This window comes from Hydra vulgaris, chromosome 02 (assembly GCF_038396675.1).
Source record: "Hydra vulgaris chromosome 02, alternate assembly HydraT2T_AEP".
NCBI classification, from domain to species: Eukaryota; Metazoa; Cnidaria; class Hydrozoa; order Anthoathecata; family Hydridae; genus Hydra; species Hydra vulgaris.
The window spans coordinates 64484375-64502326 of NC_088921.1; the positions used below are offsets into that span (position 1 = coordinate 64484375).

The 17952-nt window shown below is 29.3% G+C and overlaps 1 protein-coding gene across 1 annotated transcript in view; it reads right to left on the reverse strand.

Moving 5' to 3' along the window:
- LOC101239225 (uncharacterized) overlaps positions 1-17952 on the reverse strand; it is an 86609-nt gene that overhangs the window by 46893 nt on the left and 21764 nt on the right. The window contains exons 7-10 of the mRNA XM_065791689.1: positions 12927-13106; positions 2888-3064; positions 2458-2604; positions 2199-2279 (exon numbers count right to left, since the gene is read on the reverse strand). Of these exons, the coding sequence (XP_065647761.1) occupies positions 2199-2279; positions 2458-2604; positions 2888-3064; positions 12927-13106 (585 nt within the window). The remainder of the gene's footprint in view (positions 1-2198; positions 2280-2457; positions 2605-2887; positions 3065-12926; positions 13107-17952) is intronic.

The following is a 17952-nucleotide window of genomic DNA, read 5'->3' on the forward strand; positions in this document are numbered from 1 at the left end:
TAGTTGTAGAAATGAAACCTCTCCATACTGTTAAATGTCTTTCTTTTAAAGCACTGGTGACTGGCTTGTGTCCGTCTGCAACTGTACCATCTAGAGTTACGTTGACAGAAAGCATAAAGCCTAATTATGACACAATGTCTCGCAACCAAGGAACTTAATGCATTATTGATTATGTCTGTACTACTGCTGATATCTGGAAAGTTTATAACCAATGTTTTCCAGGATTGACATGCCACCGGATAAATCCTGTCACTCTGGAACGAAAATCTGTTGCCTTGGGTTGTTTGCAGTTTAAAGGAAAACATTTGTTTGATGTAATTGCATCAGCAATACATCATCAAGTGCATGAACATTATGCTGTTGAACAGAAAGTTGTGAAAACATGCACAAATAAAGCATCAAATATGGTAAAAGTATCTTCCAGAGTGTTGATGTTAGTGAGAAGAATGAAGATCCGGCATATGGGGAATCAGTTTTGAACTTAAATGGAGATTTGGAATCAGAAAATGACAACGAGGACACTGGAGATTTATGTGAGGCAACTGCATGCTTTGACAGTGCTTCCAATTTAATTCTTAGCTCAACAAACAAATTGATGTTACATTGCCCCCACACATGAAATACTGCACATATTCTTTAAGTCTGGTGTCTAACACTGATGCTGCAAAAGCATTAACAGATAAAACTTATAAGCGCATTCACAATCAAGCAATGGCAAAAGCAGCAGCTCTATGGAACTTAACAAGTAGAAATACAAAGGCTGCAGATTTAGCATATGATCTGCTTCAATTCCGGTTTAATGTGCCTTGTGTAACAAGATGGAATTCGTACTACGAAGCTATCAAGAAGATTCTTAAAGTCGAACAAAAACTGAACATCGTCTGCTCTGCATTAGAACTTCCAGTATTTTTGCGGAACGATTTCGCTTTTCTGAAAGAATATGTTATGTTGTTTGAACCTGTGGCAACTGTTATTATAATTTTACAAGGTGAAGCCAATTGCTACTTGGCATACATACTTCCAACAATCCAGTCAGTTCAAACAAAACACCAAAATGCAGAGATCTGATATATTGCACCACTAAAAGAAGCTCTTCTACAAGGAATTGCAAATGGCTTTGATGGCTACTTTGATGATCCTGAATTTTTCCTGGCTACAGTTTCACATCCAAAATTCAAATTAGCCTGGACACAAAATATAGCCACGAAGAAAAGGTCTATGCATCTATTGAATGCACAAGCTACAAAATTTGAAGAAAAAGTTTATGAGTCCCTACAAGATAAAGATGGTCAGAATGTCCAACCGAAAACAACAAAGATGATTTCCTTTTCTCTAAAGTTAGCAAACCAAATATAATGTCATGTGACAGCTTTTTACAGGATTCAGACCGTACTTTGGCCATGCTCCACCATCATGAAGCAGTCAAGCATGTTTTTCTTAAATACAACACCACACTGCCATCAAGTGCTTTTTAGCAACGGATCATTAATTATAACAAAGCGGAGAAACAGACTGAGCAATGATTTGTTTGAAAAACTTTTCTTACTGAAGCAAAATGGGAAGATTGAGTTATAAAACCTCAAATTATTATAATTTTTAAGTTTCAATGTCTTGCTTCATGCATCTGCAATGCAGATGTCAGCTTGTGATAAGCACAAGCAGTCCATAGACACACACACTTTTATTAAATACCTATTCTAATTATATGGCACAACTATAGATGATAGAATATTACATGTATTATGTTTTATAATGCATAATTGTTTCAGTTCTTTTATAATTGTTTTAACTTTTTTTGTGCATCTTTGCACCAGTAAAAAGTAATGGAGAAAGTAATCATTACTTTTCCAGTGAAAAGTAAAGACCAAAGTAATCATTACAAAATCCAAATTAATGTATACAACACTGGACATTATCCGGCATTTGTCTGGTAAAAAATGACATCTATTTGTCATTTTGTCCGACCCATGTGCATTTATTTTCTAATCATTTTAGTTTTTTCAAAATTATTCATAATTTCAGTATTGTAAATAAATTTTATTTTTTGAACCTTTTATTATATATATATATATATATATATATATATATATATATATATATATATATATATATATATATATATTTACTTCATTTATATATAAAATTAGAATATAAAAAGACACCTATTTTAATATTATGATTTCTAAAGTTAGTCATACTTATAATTGCTGTAGTCATCCGTAAACGATTGAGCTTGAGTTAAACCACGTATTTCTTTAGAAAATACACTCCAGAATCCACTTTGAAATGATTAAAAAAAAAATTTTTATATTTATAATATTTTTGTAATGAAAATTATTAAATAATATAACAGATAAATAGCAGTAATAGTTGTATTAAAAGATGGAAGTAAAAAAAATAATATTAGAAAAAAAAAAGAATAAGTATATTTACAACAACAACAACAAAAAGAATTACCCAACAGTCTGTAAGTCACCAGATGCCTTAAGTGCCAGATATGCAGAACCAGTAAACCCAAATACAATGACAGAAAATAAAGCAGCAAATTTTATGATATCTTCAATAATAATGATTCGAAATGTGCGATAATATATATGAAAATCTCTAAAAAGCAAAAAAAAACAAATAAAACAAGAAAATAATTATTTAAAACAATAAACCAAATTTATTAAATTATTTTTCAACAATTTTATCTGGCATTGTTTTAATTAAATAAAATTATATTAGATTTTTAAAATCTTGTAAAAATAAAAATAATATTTATTCAGACAAAATCTCACATAATGTATAATTTTTTTATTTTATTTTATATTTTTAATTATTTTAATTAAAATTAAGAAAAAATGTTTACTCAGGAAAAAGTTAAATAAAAACATAAAAAACTTACTTGAATACTAAAAAATATTGAAAAATTCTCATACAGTTCAAAATATATGCAACAGAAGAAATAACCAATTCAGTTCGAGGAAACTCTGCAAACCGAAATGGAACAATAAGCAATATAGTTCCCAATCCTAATATATCAATGTAGTTGGTAAAATCTCTGAAGTAAATCAACCAACTCCTATTGAAAAAGCATGTAAAATATTTATTGATTTTTCTAAATATCAAAAATTATTTGACACACTTATAGAATAAGCGCTTTAATTGGTCAAATAAAATAATCACCAATGTAAATACTAATGTAAGAGCTAAAACCTATCACTATGGTTACTAATCTAAAACTTACTAAAAATAATAATATTAATAAAACTGGTAAAATTTATATAAAATTGTTTTAAATTATAAAATTGTTTATAAAGAAGATTTAAATGAAATACGGAATTAGGAATTTCTTGATTTGAGCTTTTATTCATAAAATTAAAAAAAATTGACTTGATAATAAAAACAAAGACTTTCTAGTGTAAAAGGTTTTTTTATTGTTTTTTTGTTGGCTTTTTTTAAAGACTTAGTTATAATTCTTTTCCCAAAATATATTTGATTTTATCAACTAACAGTATATGTTTTGTTATTTAATAATACATACACTAAGGATATGTTTCTATGGTCATACTGTGAGAATGCTGTCTGTTTGTTTTAATAAAATTTAGAAGCCTTAAATTAAGTTGAAACTTTACTTTCAGAATCTCAGTTTTTTTCATCTCAGTTCTTGGTCCATATGAGACGATATCTTTCTGAGACAAGGTCTCGTACCAAACCAAGACTTTTCAAAAACATAAAAAACTATGGAAGCAAAGTGAAATTTTTAAAAAATCTGTGTTTTTTAATTTTTATTGTTATTAATGAACCATAAGTTTTCAACATTTATCAAATTAATGTTGATTCTTGAGAAAACTTTTTAAAAGACTCAAGTCATTCAAAGTTGCATTCTCTTTCATTTTTTACTATGATAGTTGCTTAAAATTGAAAAACTTTGCTCACATTGAATCAGTGTTGGCTTGATTAATATCAACGTGTGTTCTAATTTGAATAACTTTTCTGATTTGAATCTAGCCGCAACATAGCTGTTGATTTCTTCAGCAGTTAAATTATTAGAATCAGTGACTTGGGTTAGTTGTCTCACATTTGATTTTCTTTTCTGTTTTGTTGGGTCATTGAGCTTTAGGACAAAGTTTGAAGTTGTTCGACAATTTACGGAAGCAAGAAAACATAACTTATGATCATTTGGAGTCTGTTCAACTTTCTGCTGAGCTTCAGATGCAATTTGCATAACATCGTCACTGTAATTATTACTGGATGGAGTGAAAAAATGTTAAAGCCAGAGTTTTTTTGCTTCTTTAATAACTTCTTTTTTTGGTGTGAGTAAAAATTGGGGATACTTTGGGCTCTTCAAGAACTCCTGGAATGTTGAGAAATTTGAGCAGGCTAACAGTTAAGATCGGACATCTTTTAAGAATCTCTATTTTAATTTCTTCAATCAAACTACCACAAATAAAACTTTACTTTATTCGCAAATCTTCTAACAAAAATTCCAATGTACCTTCTACAATGTTAAAGTCCGAACCATTGCCACTCATAGCATCCATAGCCATTTTACATAATAGAAGAGTTGCTACTAATTCAGGAATGCTTGTCTCTAAATAATCAGGCCAATCCAAACGCTTTAAGAGATTTTTTTATAGCTGGCATCATGTCATTAAAAGTTTGTAACATTTTTAATGCACTGCTCCATCAAGTTCTGACATCAAGAACCAGCAATTTGAATTTGATTCCAAAAGATTGAGTATTTCCTTTAAGCTCTTTGACTAATTTAAGTATGTATTTTGAATGTTTTTATAATAGTTCAAACATCTTCAAGAGTTTTAGTACTAGACAAAGCAGAATCATACTCAAATGCTTTCTCACCTTTATTTTCTTCATCAGAACTTGCGTCAGCCTTATTTTCATCTTCATCTTCTTCATTCGTTGCTAAACTAAACATGCTTGGTGCATTGTAAAAACTCTGAGATATGCATGCTCTCACTCTCTCATCGCTCTCTCTATCTGATTCTTCTTTACTCTGGTCAGATAATGAATCCTTATTTGCTCAATTGATATCTGTAATTACCTTTTTACATTCTAGTACTCATGTCACACAAAGATGAATTCCAAAATCATAGCAAATTTGATGAAGTCATTGTGATAGCTGCCCGCATTTAGTGCAAACTCTTGCCCCATCCATAGTTTGACCAATATAATCTCAGTAAGGATCAATGCCGAAGGTCATTAATTGATGATTTTACAACCTCAAAAGGGTTTTAGCATCACATTTTTTTCCCATTTTAATCATACCAAGATTTTAATTGTTGGGTCCAAAAATATGGATGTTCATAAATTTAATTTGTTTAAATGTTGCCTCATCACCCACATAGGAAAAATTTTTCCCTTTGGATTTTATCAGCATTATTTCCTTCATCACTTTGTCCTTCACATACGCTACTGAGCTATAAACTGTCTGATGAACTCTCTCAATGTTTTTGGAAGCTTCAACCTTTGTGTAACTTTCAATTAGCTTTTGCACCAATGGATTCACAATATGGTTGGAACATATTGTGAATCCATTGGTGGAGTTCAATACATGGATGGAGTTCAATATCAGAAGCTAGCTTAGCAACATCAGTTAATGTTAGCATTACTTTAAAAACAAGTCAATCATTTTTGAGCGAGATTGAAGTTACGTTGATTTTTCGGATGTCAGAGAGAACATGGCGATATTGATGGAGCTTCCATCAATGAGTGTGAATTTGTTTTGTGTAGTAGTCTGTTCGCTTGATGAATTTGTCCTTCGCACCATCAGGACATAAGGCATTCAATTTGAAACTTGTCAATTTTTGAAACTAGACAGTAGTTTTGCCATTTCAAAAAGTTTCTCTCTCAATTTTTTTTATTTTAATGTTTGAATCTGTTTTATTTTTAAAATCATTAAAGTTGCAATTGCTATACCAAATGTCATAAATTAAATTTATTGACTTAAGCGCTATGGCTTTTATTCCAATCAAATAAGAATTACCTCACGTGGAATTAATCTCAGAGGAAATAGTTTAGCAATCGTTATAGAGAGTTTCTTATATAGTTCTCCAAAAGGAATTGCTTATTTTGCAATTGTTAATCACTAGCTGAGATCGGACCCGTAAAAATACGGGTCTTTGTGAGTCAATTCCAAAACCAAACTTTTTTATACTTTTTCCTTATATATCTTAGCTTTCCGGATCCGTAAAATACGGGTCTTTACCAAACCTACCATACCAAACCTACATATCTACTTCACACCGATTATTTCTATACCTATTCCTTATTTGCTTCAATATTTTTTAGTAAAATAATTTATTTCTGAAAAAAAAACTTTATTTAATAATTTTTTTCTAGCTAGGGGCTATTTTTTTTTTTTTTGCCTCCACAGCAGCACCTTCTGGAGTAGCAGGAATGTCTTATTAAGTTTCAGACAATTTTTTTTTAGACCATCCGCAGCTTATTAGGACTAATTACCTGAGCACATCAATAACATAAGTATCTCAATCATGACACATACGCAACAAATTTTTTCTCATGGTGTTTTGATGTTTTTAGAAATTTTAGCTTTTTAAAAATCTAAAAAGTGTATAATATCCTTACATATGTTTGTATATAATCTCTATAAAAATTTAACAGTATTTTGACTTTTTAAATAATCAAAAAAATTAAAAAAAAGAGTTGCCAATGGTAGGACTCGAACCATGGCTTTGTTGTTCAGAAGCTTGGCAAGCTATCCACTTGGCCACGCTGGCATGTTGTTAAATAAAAATTTTTAAAACTATATAATGATTTTTGTAACCAAAACAAATGTTATAGATCAAAATTAAGGAGAGCTTAACACAATGCAATTTTCAAGTGAAAATCAAACTGTAAAATTGATAAGTGTTTCAGTATGTTTTAACATTACTTGATTTAAAGTTTACATACTTTAGATATTTGCATACACATTCGTTCACATTTTCTTATAAAACAAAGTGCTGTAACTCTTTCTCGCCATTACCTCAGTTGCAATGGCTGCTAAGGGTTCCATGTCAACATGCTTGAATAAGCACTAACACTACTACTACTACTACTACTACTAAAAGGATTAAGTTCGACAACAATATATAAGATTATTCTCAACCAGTATTAGAAATTAAAAGTACTTTCTACTTTATAACTAAAAAGTACTTTTAACATATTGTACTTTTTATTTTTACTTAAGTGTTTTGGTTTAGCAGTACTTTTTACTTTTACTTTGTTACTTTTTGAGTTGGTACTTTTACTTTTTACTTAAGTATTTTTAAAAAGTAACGACTTAAACCCTGACAATTTATGCTGAGGACTCTTTGCTCAAAAATGTTGCAACTCTTTTCTCATTCGAAAAAAAGTGCCAATTTTGAAAGGTTTTAATATTTTTCAGTAATCTTGGTTTTCATATTTTTCACATTGATTTTCTGGGTATTCCAAGACAAAGATTCCGAAACAGCAAGAAGTTGAAACTATTAATTGAAACAGCAAGAAGTTGAAACATATCCTGAATATATTAAATTTTTATATAAATTGTAAAAGAATGAAATGAATAGAGATAAAATATTAAAAGATGAATATTTTCAAAACAAAACTTTTTTTATGTAGAACTTAAATGTTTTTCTTAAATTAAAAATCAAATTAAATAACATTTCAAAAAAAAATTATTTTAATGCTTTTAAAAATAACGCTATTCCAAAAGTCTAACTGCAGCATAGCATTTGTTTTTCTTGAAAACTTGCTTTTTGAAAATAAAAATAAAATTATTTTTTTATACCAAGAAGAAAAGCTGTCTAGACTGGTACACAGTATGCGATTGCAAACCTTGTAATAAGTGTGGTAATATCAAAATAAATGTTGCATTGGTATTTTTACGCACATAATTTGTTACTGTTGACACATAATACTTTGAAAATAAAAATAAATCAGATAAACAGCCAAAAAGTGAAAATGAGTAGTAAAAACAAACCATTTATTGACCTGGCCATAAATGGCACCCCATCTAAAGACATTTCCAAGATACAAAACAAGCCTCTAAGTATTGTTTACACTGTGTAGACAGTACTTAGAGGAAAACGTTTAATGTAGACAGTACTTAGAAGCCTCTAAGTACTGTCAACATTAAACGTTTTTAAATGACTGGTTGTGTTAAGGGAAAGGGAACTCCAGAACTGATCAAGGCTGTCAAGAACAGAATTTTCTTTGAATCCAGTAAGGTCAAATCAGGTGAATGGATAAAGAGCTCTCAGTGGGTTAGCACACCATCAGAAAAGTGGTCAGAAAAAATCATAAGGTAAAGTTAAGAGCCAGGATTAAGAAACAACTGTTTTCCTTAGTTGTCAAAGAAAAAAGATCAAAGAAACTTCTTCGCCTCCTGAAAAAGAGACCAACAACCATCTTCTTCTCATATGAAATTTTGTTTACTGTTGATTCTGTGTGAATCAGTTATCTTATTAGTCATCAACAAGACCAAGTAGTTTCAGATCATGTAAAGTATACATTCAAGATCAAATATCTGATTTTAGCTATGATGTATGACCTGGTTCCTTTTAATGGTCTCAAAAAACCGTTTTCACTAAACTTGGTCAGAAAGTTGACACCAATGAGTACATTCAAATCCTAGAGAATGATCTCAAGTCATTGGTTGATGCCCATTACTCTCCAGACATCAATGTGGTGTTCCAGCAAGATGGAGCACCACCACATACATAACATGCAAGCCTTTTCAGGAGACGCTTATATGATCACGCATAATATACTTTGTTTTGACAACTTGGTCATGGCTTCTTGCATGTTTTAAGTTAGCGCCTAAAAATGCACTAAATAAACAAATGCAAACTTAAACTAAAATTAAAAATAAAAAAACTATAAAACTGGAAAGAGAAATAAAAATAAAATAAAAATTCAAAACTAAATTTAGAAAATAAAAATCTTAACAAATAATAAAATGAATAAAAAATAAACCAGAAAAAAAAAGCATAAAATTAATATACATTTTTTATCTTAATATAAAAGTTCTACTACAAAGAATTTTAAAAAAATTAAAGTTTCAAAGTTATTTAATTGAAGCTTAATCAATTTAAAACATACATATTTAAAAATATGAAACCTTGATATTTTCTAATGTCTACAAAGCAAATGAAGCATAAAAAAAATCATCCGTTGGTTGGTAATGCGGAAACAACAGTCACGCCTCATAAATGATTGAACTAATTAACATATGCGCTACGTGACGATATAGAAAAAATTATTAGCTTCAAACTATTAATTAAAACACTTTGAAATTAATTAAGTTTAAAGTATTAATTGAGATGCTTCTAAATTATAAAATATATTAGTTTTATGCTTTTATTTACAGTTTTATTTTATCATTCGTTAAATTTGTTTCTCTTTTCAGTTTATGGTTTGTTTATTTTTAATTTTCTCTTTAAACTAGTTTGGTTCTTTTAGTGTATTTTTTAAAACATGCAAAAAAACCATTGCCAAATTGTCAAAAAAAAAATTGCATGTGTGGTCATATAAGACATGCAACCACACTCGTCTCCTGAGAAGGCTTGATCCCATGAGACCCAAAGATGGTTCCAAGAAGCCTGCCAAAATACTGTTCAAAAGAGTTATGGCCACCTGGATTTCCAGATTTGTCCCGCTTTTTACTATTCAATCTGGGTCTATATAGAGTTAAGGGTTGTAACCACAACAGTATCAACTCCCTGAAGTTACCATCAAGAAGGAGTGAAACAAATCCAATTAACTGACTAAGTTTGAAACCTTATCTAGCCTTATCTGTGTTATCTGTGTTAAAAATCCAACAAAGAATTCTTTATGCTGCCTCAACAATACACATCAATATGATCAACAGAGACACTATCCATGCCAAACCAGGGAAATGAATATGCGTTTAAAGGTTTTTAGCTGTAGCAGAGTTTTTTTAAATATTTTAACACATCTTCAAACTTTCATCTTTAAAATGAAACAAATGTAAAAATATAAAACATAACGTAATTTTAAAAAAAATTTACAAAAAGTCACAAAATTTAATACAATACTAAATTTAAGTTTGTTAAAATAAAAATTGACAAAAAAGTCCCTTTAAATGAACTATTGGTATTTTTATGTATTACTGTATCATGGTTAAATTTTTATTGTTAAACACTAGTGATGTACCAATAGCACTTTTTTGGCTGATGCCAATACCGATGCCGACGGATGGGAAAAAGCCCATACTGATGCCGATACCAATGAATTAACCAATTATTAAAATTTTGAAAATATAAAGCCATACAACTTTAAATTGTGTAATCTTTTTCATGGAATCAGTACTGTTAAACAAATTATTGGACCCAAATCAGAGACAAACCAATATTTTAAAAGATATTAGAAAAACACAGTTGAAAAAATATAAATTTTTCAGTTTTTTTTACTATGAAAACTTTCAAAAAAATAAACACAACTTTAGAGAAACGCTTTTTACTTCAATTTTAAAAAGAAAATGGTACTATCTTAAGAAGTTTAATTAGAATTCTTTAATAATTTATTAGTAATTTAGATATCTAAACAAGAGCCAAATGTTGTTTAGATATTTAAATTATTTTTAGATTAAGTTGTTTTTAAAATAATTTTATTTTGTGATGTTTGATCCCAACCACGTCCCTGATAGTAACACACTCAACTTGTTTCTCCACGCATCAGCCCTGTTCGTCAAGGTTTGTGTTTTGGAGTTATAAAGTTAGTGAGTGGCCTTCATGGCCTTGGGGAGGTGAATTAAAATTACAAAAAGATTAAAAATAAAAATATAGAAATATAGTAGGCTATACTTGATACATGGATAATTCTCTTTATCTTGCTCGCCATTTTCTCTCTCCTGACTCCTCTAACGATGCTATTTCTCCTCCAACAAGGTTCAAAAATGCATTGTAAATGTAGTTAAACCTGGTCTTTCTGCTAAACCTGAGCTTCTTTCCCATCATTGTAAAGTTGCATATCTTCCTCTTTTCTACAAATACTATCATGGTCACTGCTCAAAGGAGCTTTTATCTCTAGTTCCATGAACCAAAACTCATTTTCACTTGACTTGTCATTCATCAAAGTCTCATTCTTTTACTGTATCTGTCCCTGCATGCTCAAAAAACTTTTATTCAACTAGCTTTTTTCCCAGCACTTCAACCCTTTGGAACTCTCTCCCATCTTCCAGTTTTTCCTGACTCATACACCCTTCAATTTTTGAGTCTTCTATCAACTGTTTCCTTGTTCTATAACTCTTTTCTTCTTTTCTAGTAACTCCCAACATAATAGTGGTTTCTTGTTGTCTTGTTGGAAGTGAATCAGAATTTAAAAAAAAAAAAAACAATGCTTAAATAGGTTACTTTTAAGTATAACAATAGAACAACACAAAATAAAATTATTCTAAAAACAACAATATGGTAATAAAAGTATAAGCACATTTAGCTGTTAAATTAAAGCTTATGAACATCATCTTGAGAATAAACAATATTAGAACTAAGTCAAAATAAAAAATTATAAAAAAAATCCTAAGTAATGCATAATGTTTAGTTTATTTATTATTTAATTATTATCCATAATGCAGGATAAAAAAATTAAAATCCCATTAGTTGGAAATCGGTAAATTAATCAAAAAGGCTGATGCCGATACTGATAACGACTGTGCAAAAAGTGGCAGATTAAGCCAATGCTGATCCCCGATTAATCGGTACATCACTATTAAAAACTGATATTGTCTTAAATACTATTAGTTTTATAAAAATGATATATGAAACACAGATAAACAAGTAATAATAAACATTATTTGCGTAAAACTTCAATACCAAATTGATTTTTTCTCATAAACCTGTTTTATTTTCTAGAATACTTGAAAAGATAATTTTTATTAGTGTCAGGTATGGTAGTGGTAAACACTTTGAAAAAAAAGCAGCAAAATAAGTCTAAGAAATCATCTCCTAATTGAAGCTATTTAAAATTTAAAGTTTAAAATATCTCAGATAAGTACTCACATATAAAACATTTGCAAGGGAATCTTACTTCAATGCTATTTACTTAAGTTATTTATCATCTCAAAGTTGAAAAGGTAATAAGAAAAAATATATTAAAAAGCACCAATTTCAATTAGATTATATATATATATATATATATATATATATATATATATATATATATATATATATATATAAATATATATATATATAAATACATTGGTTTTAGGACCATTACTATTTATTCTGTACATCAACAATCTTTCAAACAAATTTTAACATCAGATCAAGCTCTATGCTAATGACATCAAGATCATTGTGTTATAAAATATGATAAAAATATCGACCTCCTGCAAGCAGACACAGACAAAGCTGTTGAATGGTAACATCGCTGACTGATGAGTTTCAATATCAAGAGATCCAAAGTGATGCATACCCGATATGGGGGAAAATATAAATAAAAGACTATTTTAAGCCAGGACCAGATAGCCAGATGCTCAAAGTTATTCCTTTAGAGAGATCTGGGAGTTCAACCTCACTGCTTAAGTTACAACAGTTACAGTGAATGCTAAGGGGTCATCTATAAATTACATCACTATCAAGGAGGGAAGGGTTATTGTTTTGTGATGACTTGTACAGAACTTGTTACTGAAGTATTACAATGTTGTGACAAAGCTGAAAATTTCCTTCTTAAAAAATATGGCATCAAAAATAAAGTTTTTTGTTATTAACTCAATAAATAATTTGTTTTTGTAATTTAAACATTATTTCTAAGGCTTAAGATATAAACACATTTGTCTTAACATTTTGGGATCCCTTTAAAAAGTAGCATTAAAACAACCAGTAGAAAATGAAAAAAAAATCTCTAATAATGTAAAGATTTTATAAAATTTCAAAAATCTCAACAACAAAGTAATTTTTATTAAATTAATTACTTACTTTTCACCTTCATCCACTTCCAAGAATATATAAAATATTACAAACAATAATGTTCCAACTTCACAAAATAAACGAAAAAAATCCAATGAACCATTATATCTTAATCCCTTATTTTCTGGTTGTATGAAAAGTGCAAGAGAGAATAAGACAAGGAACATTAAATAAAGACCTGCATAAATCCTAAAAATAAAAAATTTTAACCTAGAAATCATATATATATATATATATATATATATATATATATATATATATATATATATATATATATATATATATATATATATATATATATATATATTAGGGTGTTCTAAAGAAATGAATTTCAACTAACATTGCTTTTCATAAAGTGCCCCAACTTTAATATCACTAATAAATTTGTTGTTGTTTTTTTCATGATTAGATCACTCCATTACTTCCCTCAACAGGTCCAAAGGTCATTTTTTGCTCGCTTTTTGCCCATATTTTGGACTAACTGGGGGAGTGTTACCATTATCCAATTTAATTTTTCTTTCTTTTTTTTTTGTTGTTTTATCTTTTTGAAGGAAATAAAAATATAATGTTAAACTCACTTTTTTTTTTACTTGAACAATGAAGATCAAAAAATTTAAAAAAAGGCATTTTTAAGCTTTTTTGCTCTATCTTAGAGTTCTGCTTGTTAAAAAGATATTTTACATATTAAAATATTTATATTTACATTATAAAGTCATATTTATGATTTGTTTCTGAAATAATTTGTTGTCAAAAATAGTTCATGTTTATAAATTTATTTTGTAAACAAAGAGTTCTTTACATAATCAGATTTTTCTTCAATTGTTCTTTCACTCTTATATTTTTTTGATACGAGGAAGATACTTTATCTTTTATCCTCATTGTGCGATTTATTGATCAACTCCTATTAAAGAATATTTAAAAGTAATGAGCTTGTGAAATAAATTGAGATTTTTAACATAAACAGTAAGGACCAAACATAAAAAATAGATACCTGGACTAGTTTTATAGCCCTCTCACTACAGTAATTTACTACTTCAAGATTATTCACAAATTGTTTGAATTCTAGGTAATAGTCATTTAGATCCCATGTCTCAGATGGAGTCTTAAGCCACTCTATTTTAGCATTTGTATGGTTTAAGATGGAAAAATTAACCAACTCTGGTCAGTTATAAGCGGGGTCAAACTTGGGGGAGAATCATTATTAAACGTAAGGTTTATTTAAATTAACTTGATGTCTCTCTATGGCATAAGTTGTAGGTCTTGGGGTTGAGTACAACTTTTTGGCAATGTCACTCTGTTCTTGTACATTTTTGTCAACAAGAGACATAACTAAAATATTTGGGTCTATGTACCAGATGTGTCTCTTTAGAGACTCTATAACAGGTTTTGCCTAAACAAGATTGATTTTTGAGTGTCTCACGATCTGCCAAAGAGCTTTCATATCCTAAAGATTTTGAGACTATTATTAAAGTTTATCAGATTTTTAAACTATTAAATATTTAGACTATTAAATATAACACAAAATTTTCAAAGAAAAGAAAGTAATAAAAACCAAAATGATTAAAAACTTTTGAAACATAGAAATGTCACCTGATATGGAACGACAGTTGGAATTTCAGCCTTAATAAACCACCCAGTGTAAAATACAGCTGTGAAGAATGCCATATCATTTATTTATTTATTTTCGAAATCTGTCAAGAAATGTTGTCTAGAAGGAGATACATTTTCAGAAAGTGTATTCCCTTTGCCTCTAGCATGGTGGCAGGCCCAGGTTTTCTTAGTCTGTACAGTTCATCACTAGATAAAACCATTGTTTTCAATTCCACTAACTCTAGATAATCAGACCTACATCCATCTTAAATAAGAGTATTTATTTAGGCACAAAATAGTAGCTTACTAAACTTATTTTATTACAGAGTATTCAATTTATTCAAAATTTTAAATACCTTTTTCATTGTTTTCATTGATAATATTTTGAGAAAAAGATAAGGCTTCCTAGAACTGTACCTGCAGCCAGCTATCAGAAGTATCTTCAATTTTTACTTTGTTTAACACAATTTTGAGCAATAGAGTTCCATTAATCTTCAAACTTCTTAAACAATAGATTATCTTAATTTACTGCTTGGATAAATATTCCAGCAGTGAATATTATGCCTTTCATAGACTTGATACCTAAATGCTAGAAGAAGTAGAGGTCTATCAAGCTCTGCAGCTAATTTAATGCACACACCTTTATTATTACCAGTATTTACAGAAGTTGTATCAAAAACGCATCCTTGTAATTTATCAAAAATATCAAATTGATGAAGAAGTTTTAAGATTGTAATCTTCTGTGTTTCTCCAGTACAAGAGTTTAAATGAGGAATCTCAAAAAGCTCACTCTGTCCATCTATCCTGATTGAAACAGCAAGTCTGTCAAGTTGATGTTCTATTCCGTTTGTGAACTCCTTAACTATTTTTCCATCAAAATGGAGAATAATTGGTAATGATGAAGATTTAATAAGATCAGTAACGCGTTTTTTAATCTTTTCTCCTTCTTTAGTTACAATTTCCTCTGCAAATATAAACACAGTTGAAGAAGATAATGCAAAATTAGTAACATCACCTCCTAAATTAGCAATAACACTTGCCACTATTGCAGTGTGTTGTCTAACTGAATTAAACCTATTGCTGTGAGAGCTGTTTTTTTTTTTAATATTTTTTGGTAACAAAATAACTGAGGTAGATTGTTCTTTTTTTTTATCTGCTACATATTCAAAGTCAGAATTATTATCAACACTTGAAGAGTTTTCTAAACTGTATAGATTGTTACCATTGTTTTGTTTAATTTCCATGTTTAACATGGAACACAACTTTTTGTGGGATCTCTTAATAGTGTATGTAAACCTTTTATCTTTTGTTCCTATTTTTCCATCCTATTTCCAAGTTGGTCCAAGATAAACATAATATCTTCATTTTTGGCTTTGGATGTCCTCCTGTCTTTCATAATATCTTCAAACAGTTCTTCTTTATTTTTTACTAATCCAAAAGCATTTTAACATTTCTTCAAAAAATTCCTCATTCCTTTTTGTATCTGTTGGGCTGTTCCTTTTGCTATTCCACTTTAACTTGTAATAATTGTTCACCATTTTATCAATTTGCTATCTTTAAAATGTAAAATTTAAATTTTTGTTTAAAACAAAGATAAAAATAAATTTGTTGATAAATTTTGAACTCATAATTTACCTGATATTTTCCAAGGATACGGAATCCTGCAAAATTCCATGGCCTGATAAATTTAGACATTACACAACAGTCAGCTTGTGGAGGGCATCTGAGCTCAAATGAATTAATTTCGAAATGACATCTAATTAAAACCATTTCTTTACTCTGGGATTCAAGTTTTTTAGATATAGGTAGTATTGCAAAACCTCTATGCCAGTACGAAGTTTATAACATGAAAGATTTTCTCTAACTTTCTTTACTAGAAATACTTCAACCTTATTTTGAGTAAGCTTCAACTTCTTTTATGATGGCATTTTACTATTAAGTAACTTTTTTTAATATAAAATAACCTTAAAATTAAATTGCATACACAAGGTAAAATATAATTGTTCACAAAATGAAACAAATATATGTGTAGTTAAAATATAACAGAAGACAATTTAAAATGGTACATAGGACAAAGGTAGTAAAGATGGTAAAATAAATCAATATTTTTGAATTTTTTGATCTTCATTGTTCAAATGAAAAAAACAAATTAAGCTTACCATTATATTTTTATTTTCTTCAAAAAGATAAAACGGCAAAAAAAAAGGAAAGAAAAATTCATTTGAATAATGGTAACACTCCCCTCAGTTATTCCGAAATATGGGCAAAAAATGACCTTTGGACCAATTGAGGAGTGATCTATTCACAAAAAAAAAATTTATTAGTAATATCAAGGTTGCAGCACCTTATGAAAACCAATGTTAGTTGAAAAGTCATTTTTTTGGAACGCCCTATTATATATACACAGAGGCGATTCTACAAACAAAACAAGGGGAAAGGTGGGGGGGGGGCAAAAACTTTAAATGTACTGACTTGTTCCTGAAAATAGATTTAAAAAAGTACCCAAAACTAAAATTCACCTGAATGAATAGTGTCCAATACTCAACTGCATGAATGAGCAATTGATAATTTTTAATTTATTCAAAAATAACTCATTTCATTGCAATAACTTCACAAATGGTGGGAAGAGCCTCAAGAAAAACAAAAGATTGAATACAAAATAAAATTAAGTGCAGTTGAGATATTCTAAGTTATTCAGTTGAGTATTCTCAGTTACAACAATTTTGAATAATAAAAAAACAAGAATTTCAATCTCTGAAGTTAAAGAAAAACAGTCAAATATTTTTTATGTCTTGTTTATTAAAATTATTTCAAAAACTGTTAACGTTAATTAGTTTTTTGATTTTATTTTTTTTTTTGAACATCTTTGCTTCCAACAAGGCTGCAAGCAACCACTAATTAGAGTTGGAAGTTACTGCAAAGGAAAATATGAAGATTGTAGAGCAAGATAACGATTGACAGACGGAAAAAAAAGGATTAAAGGATTGCAAATTATATGAATTAGGAAAGCAAGATGAAGGAAGCAAATTCCAAAGAACTGATGTTCGAGGAAAAAAACTAGAGGAATAAGAGTTTTTGGAGCACTTTGGAACAGTCACAGAAAATAGATGAGACTTAATTGAATGACAAGTAACACAAGAATGAACTTTAGTAGATGGCAAAAGAGACGCTAGCTCTTTAGAGCAGTGCCCATAATAGTCTTTGTAGAAAAGAGAAAGAGAAGCAATATTGCGAGAATGTGATAATGGTTGGAGGTTGGCTGCTAGAGCAGGTCCAACTATGTTAACAATAAGCTTTTGCACCTTGTCTAAAAGAGAAAGCGTATCACCAGAAGATCTGCCCCGGATATGGCAACAGTATTCCATACAAGGCCAGATTTGAGATTTATAGAGATAGAGAATAGAATCCAGAAATCAGGAAACCTGACTATCAGCCGGCCTCAGAA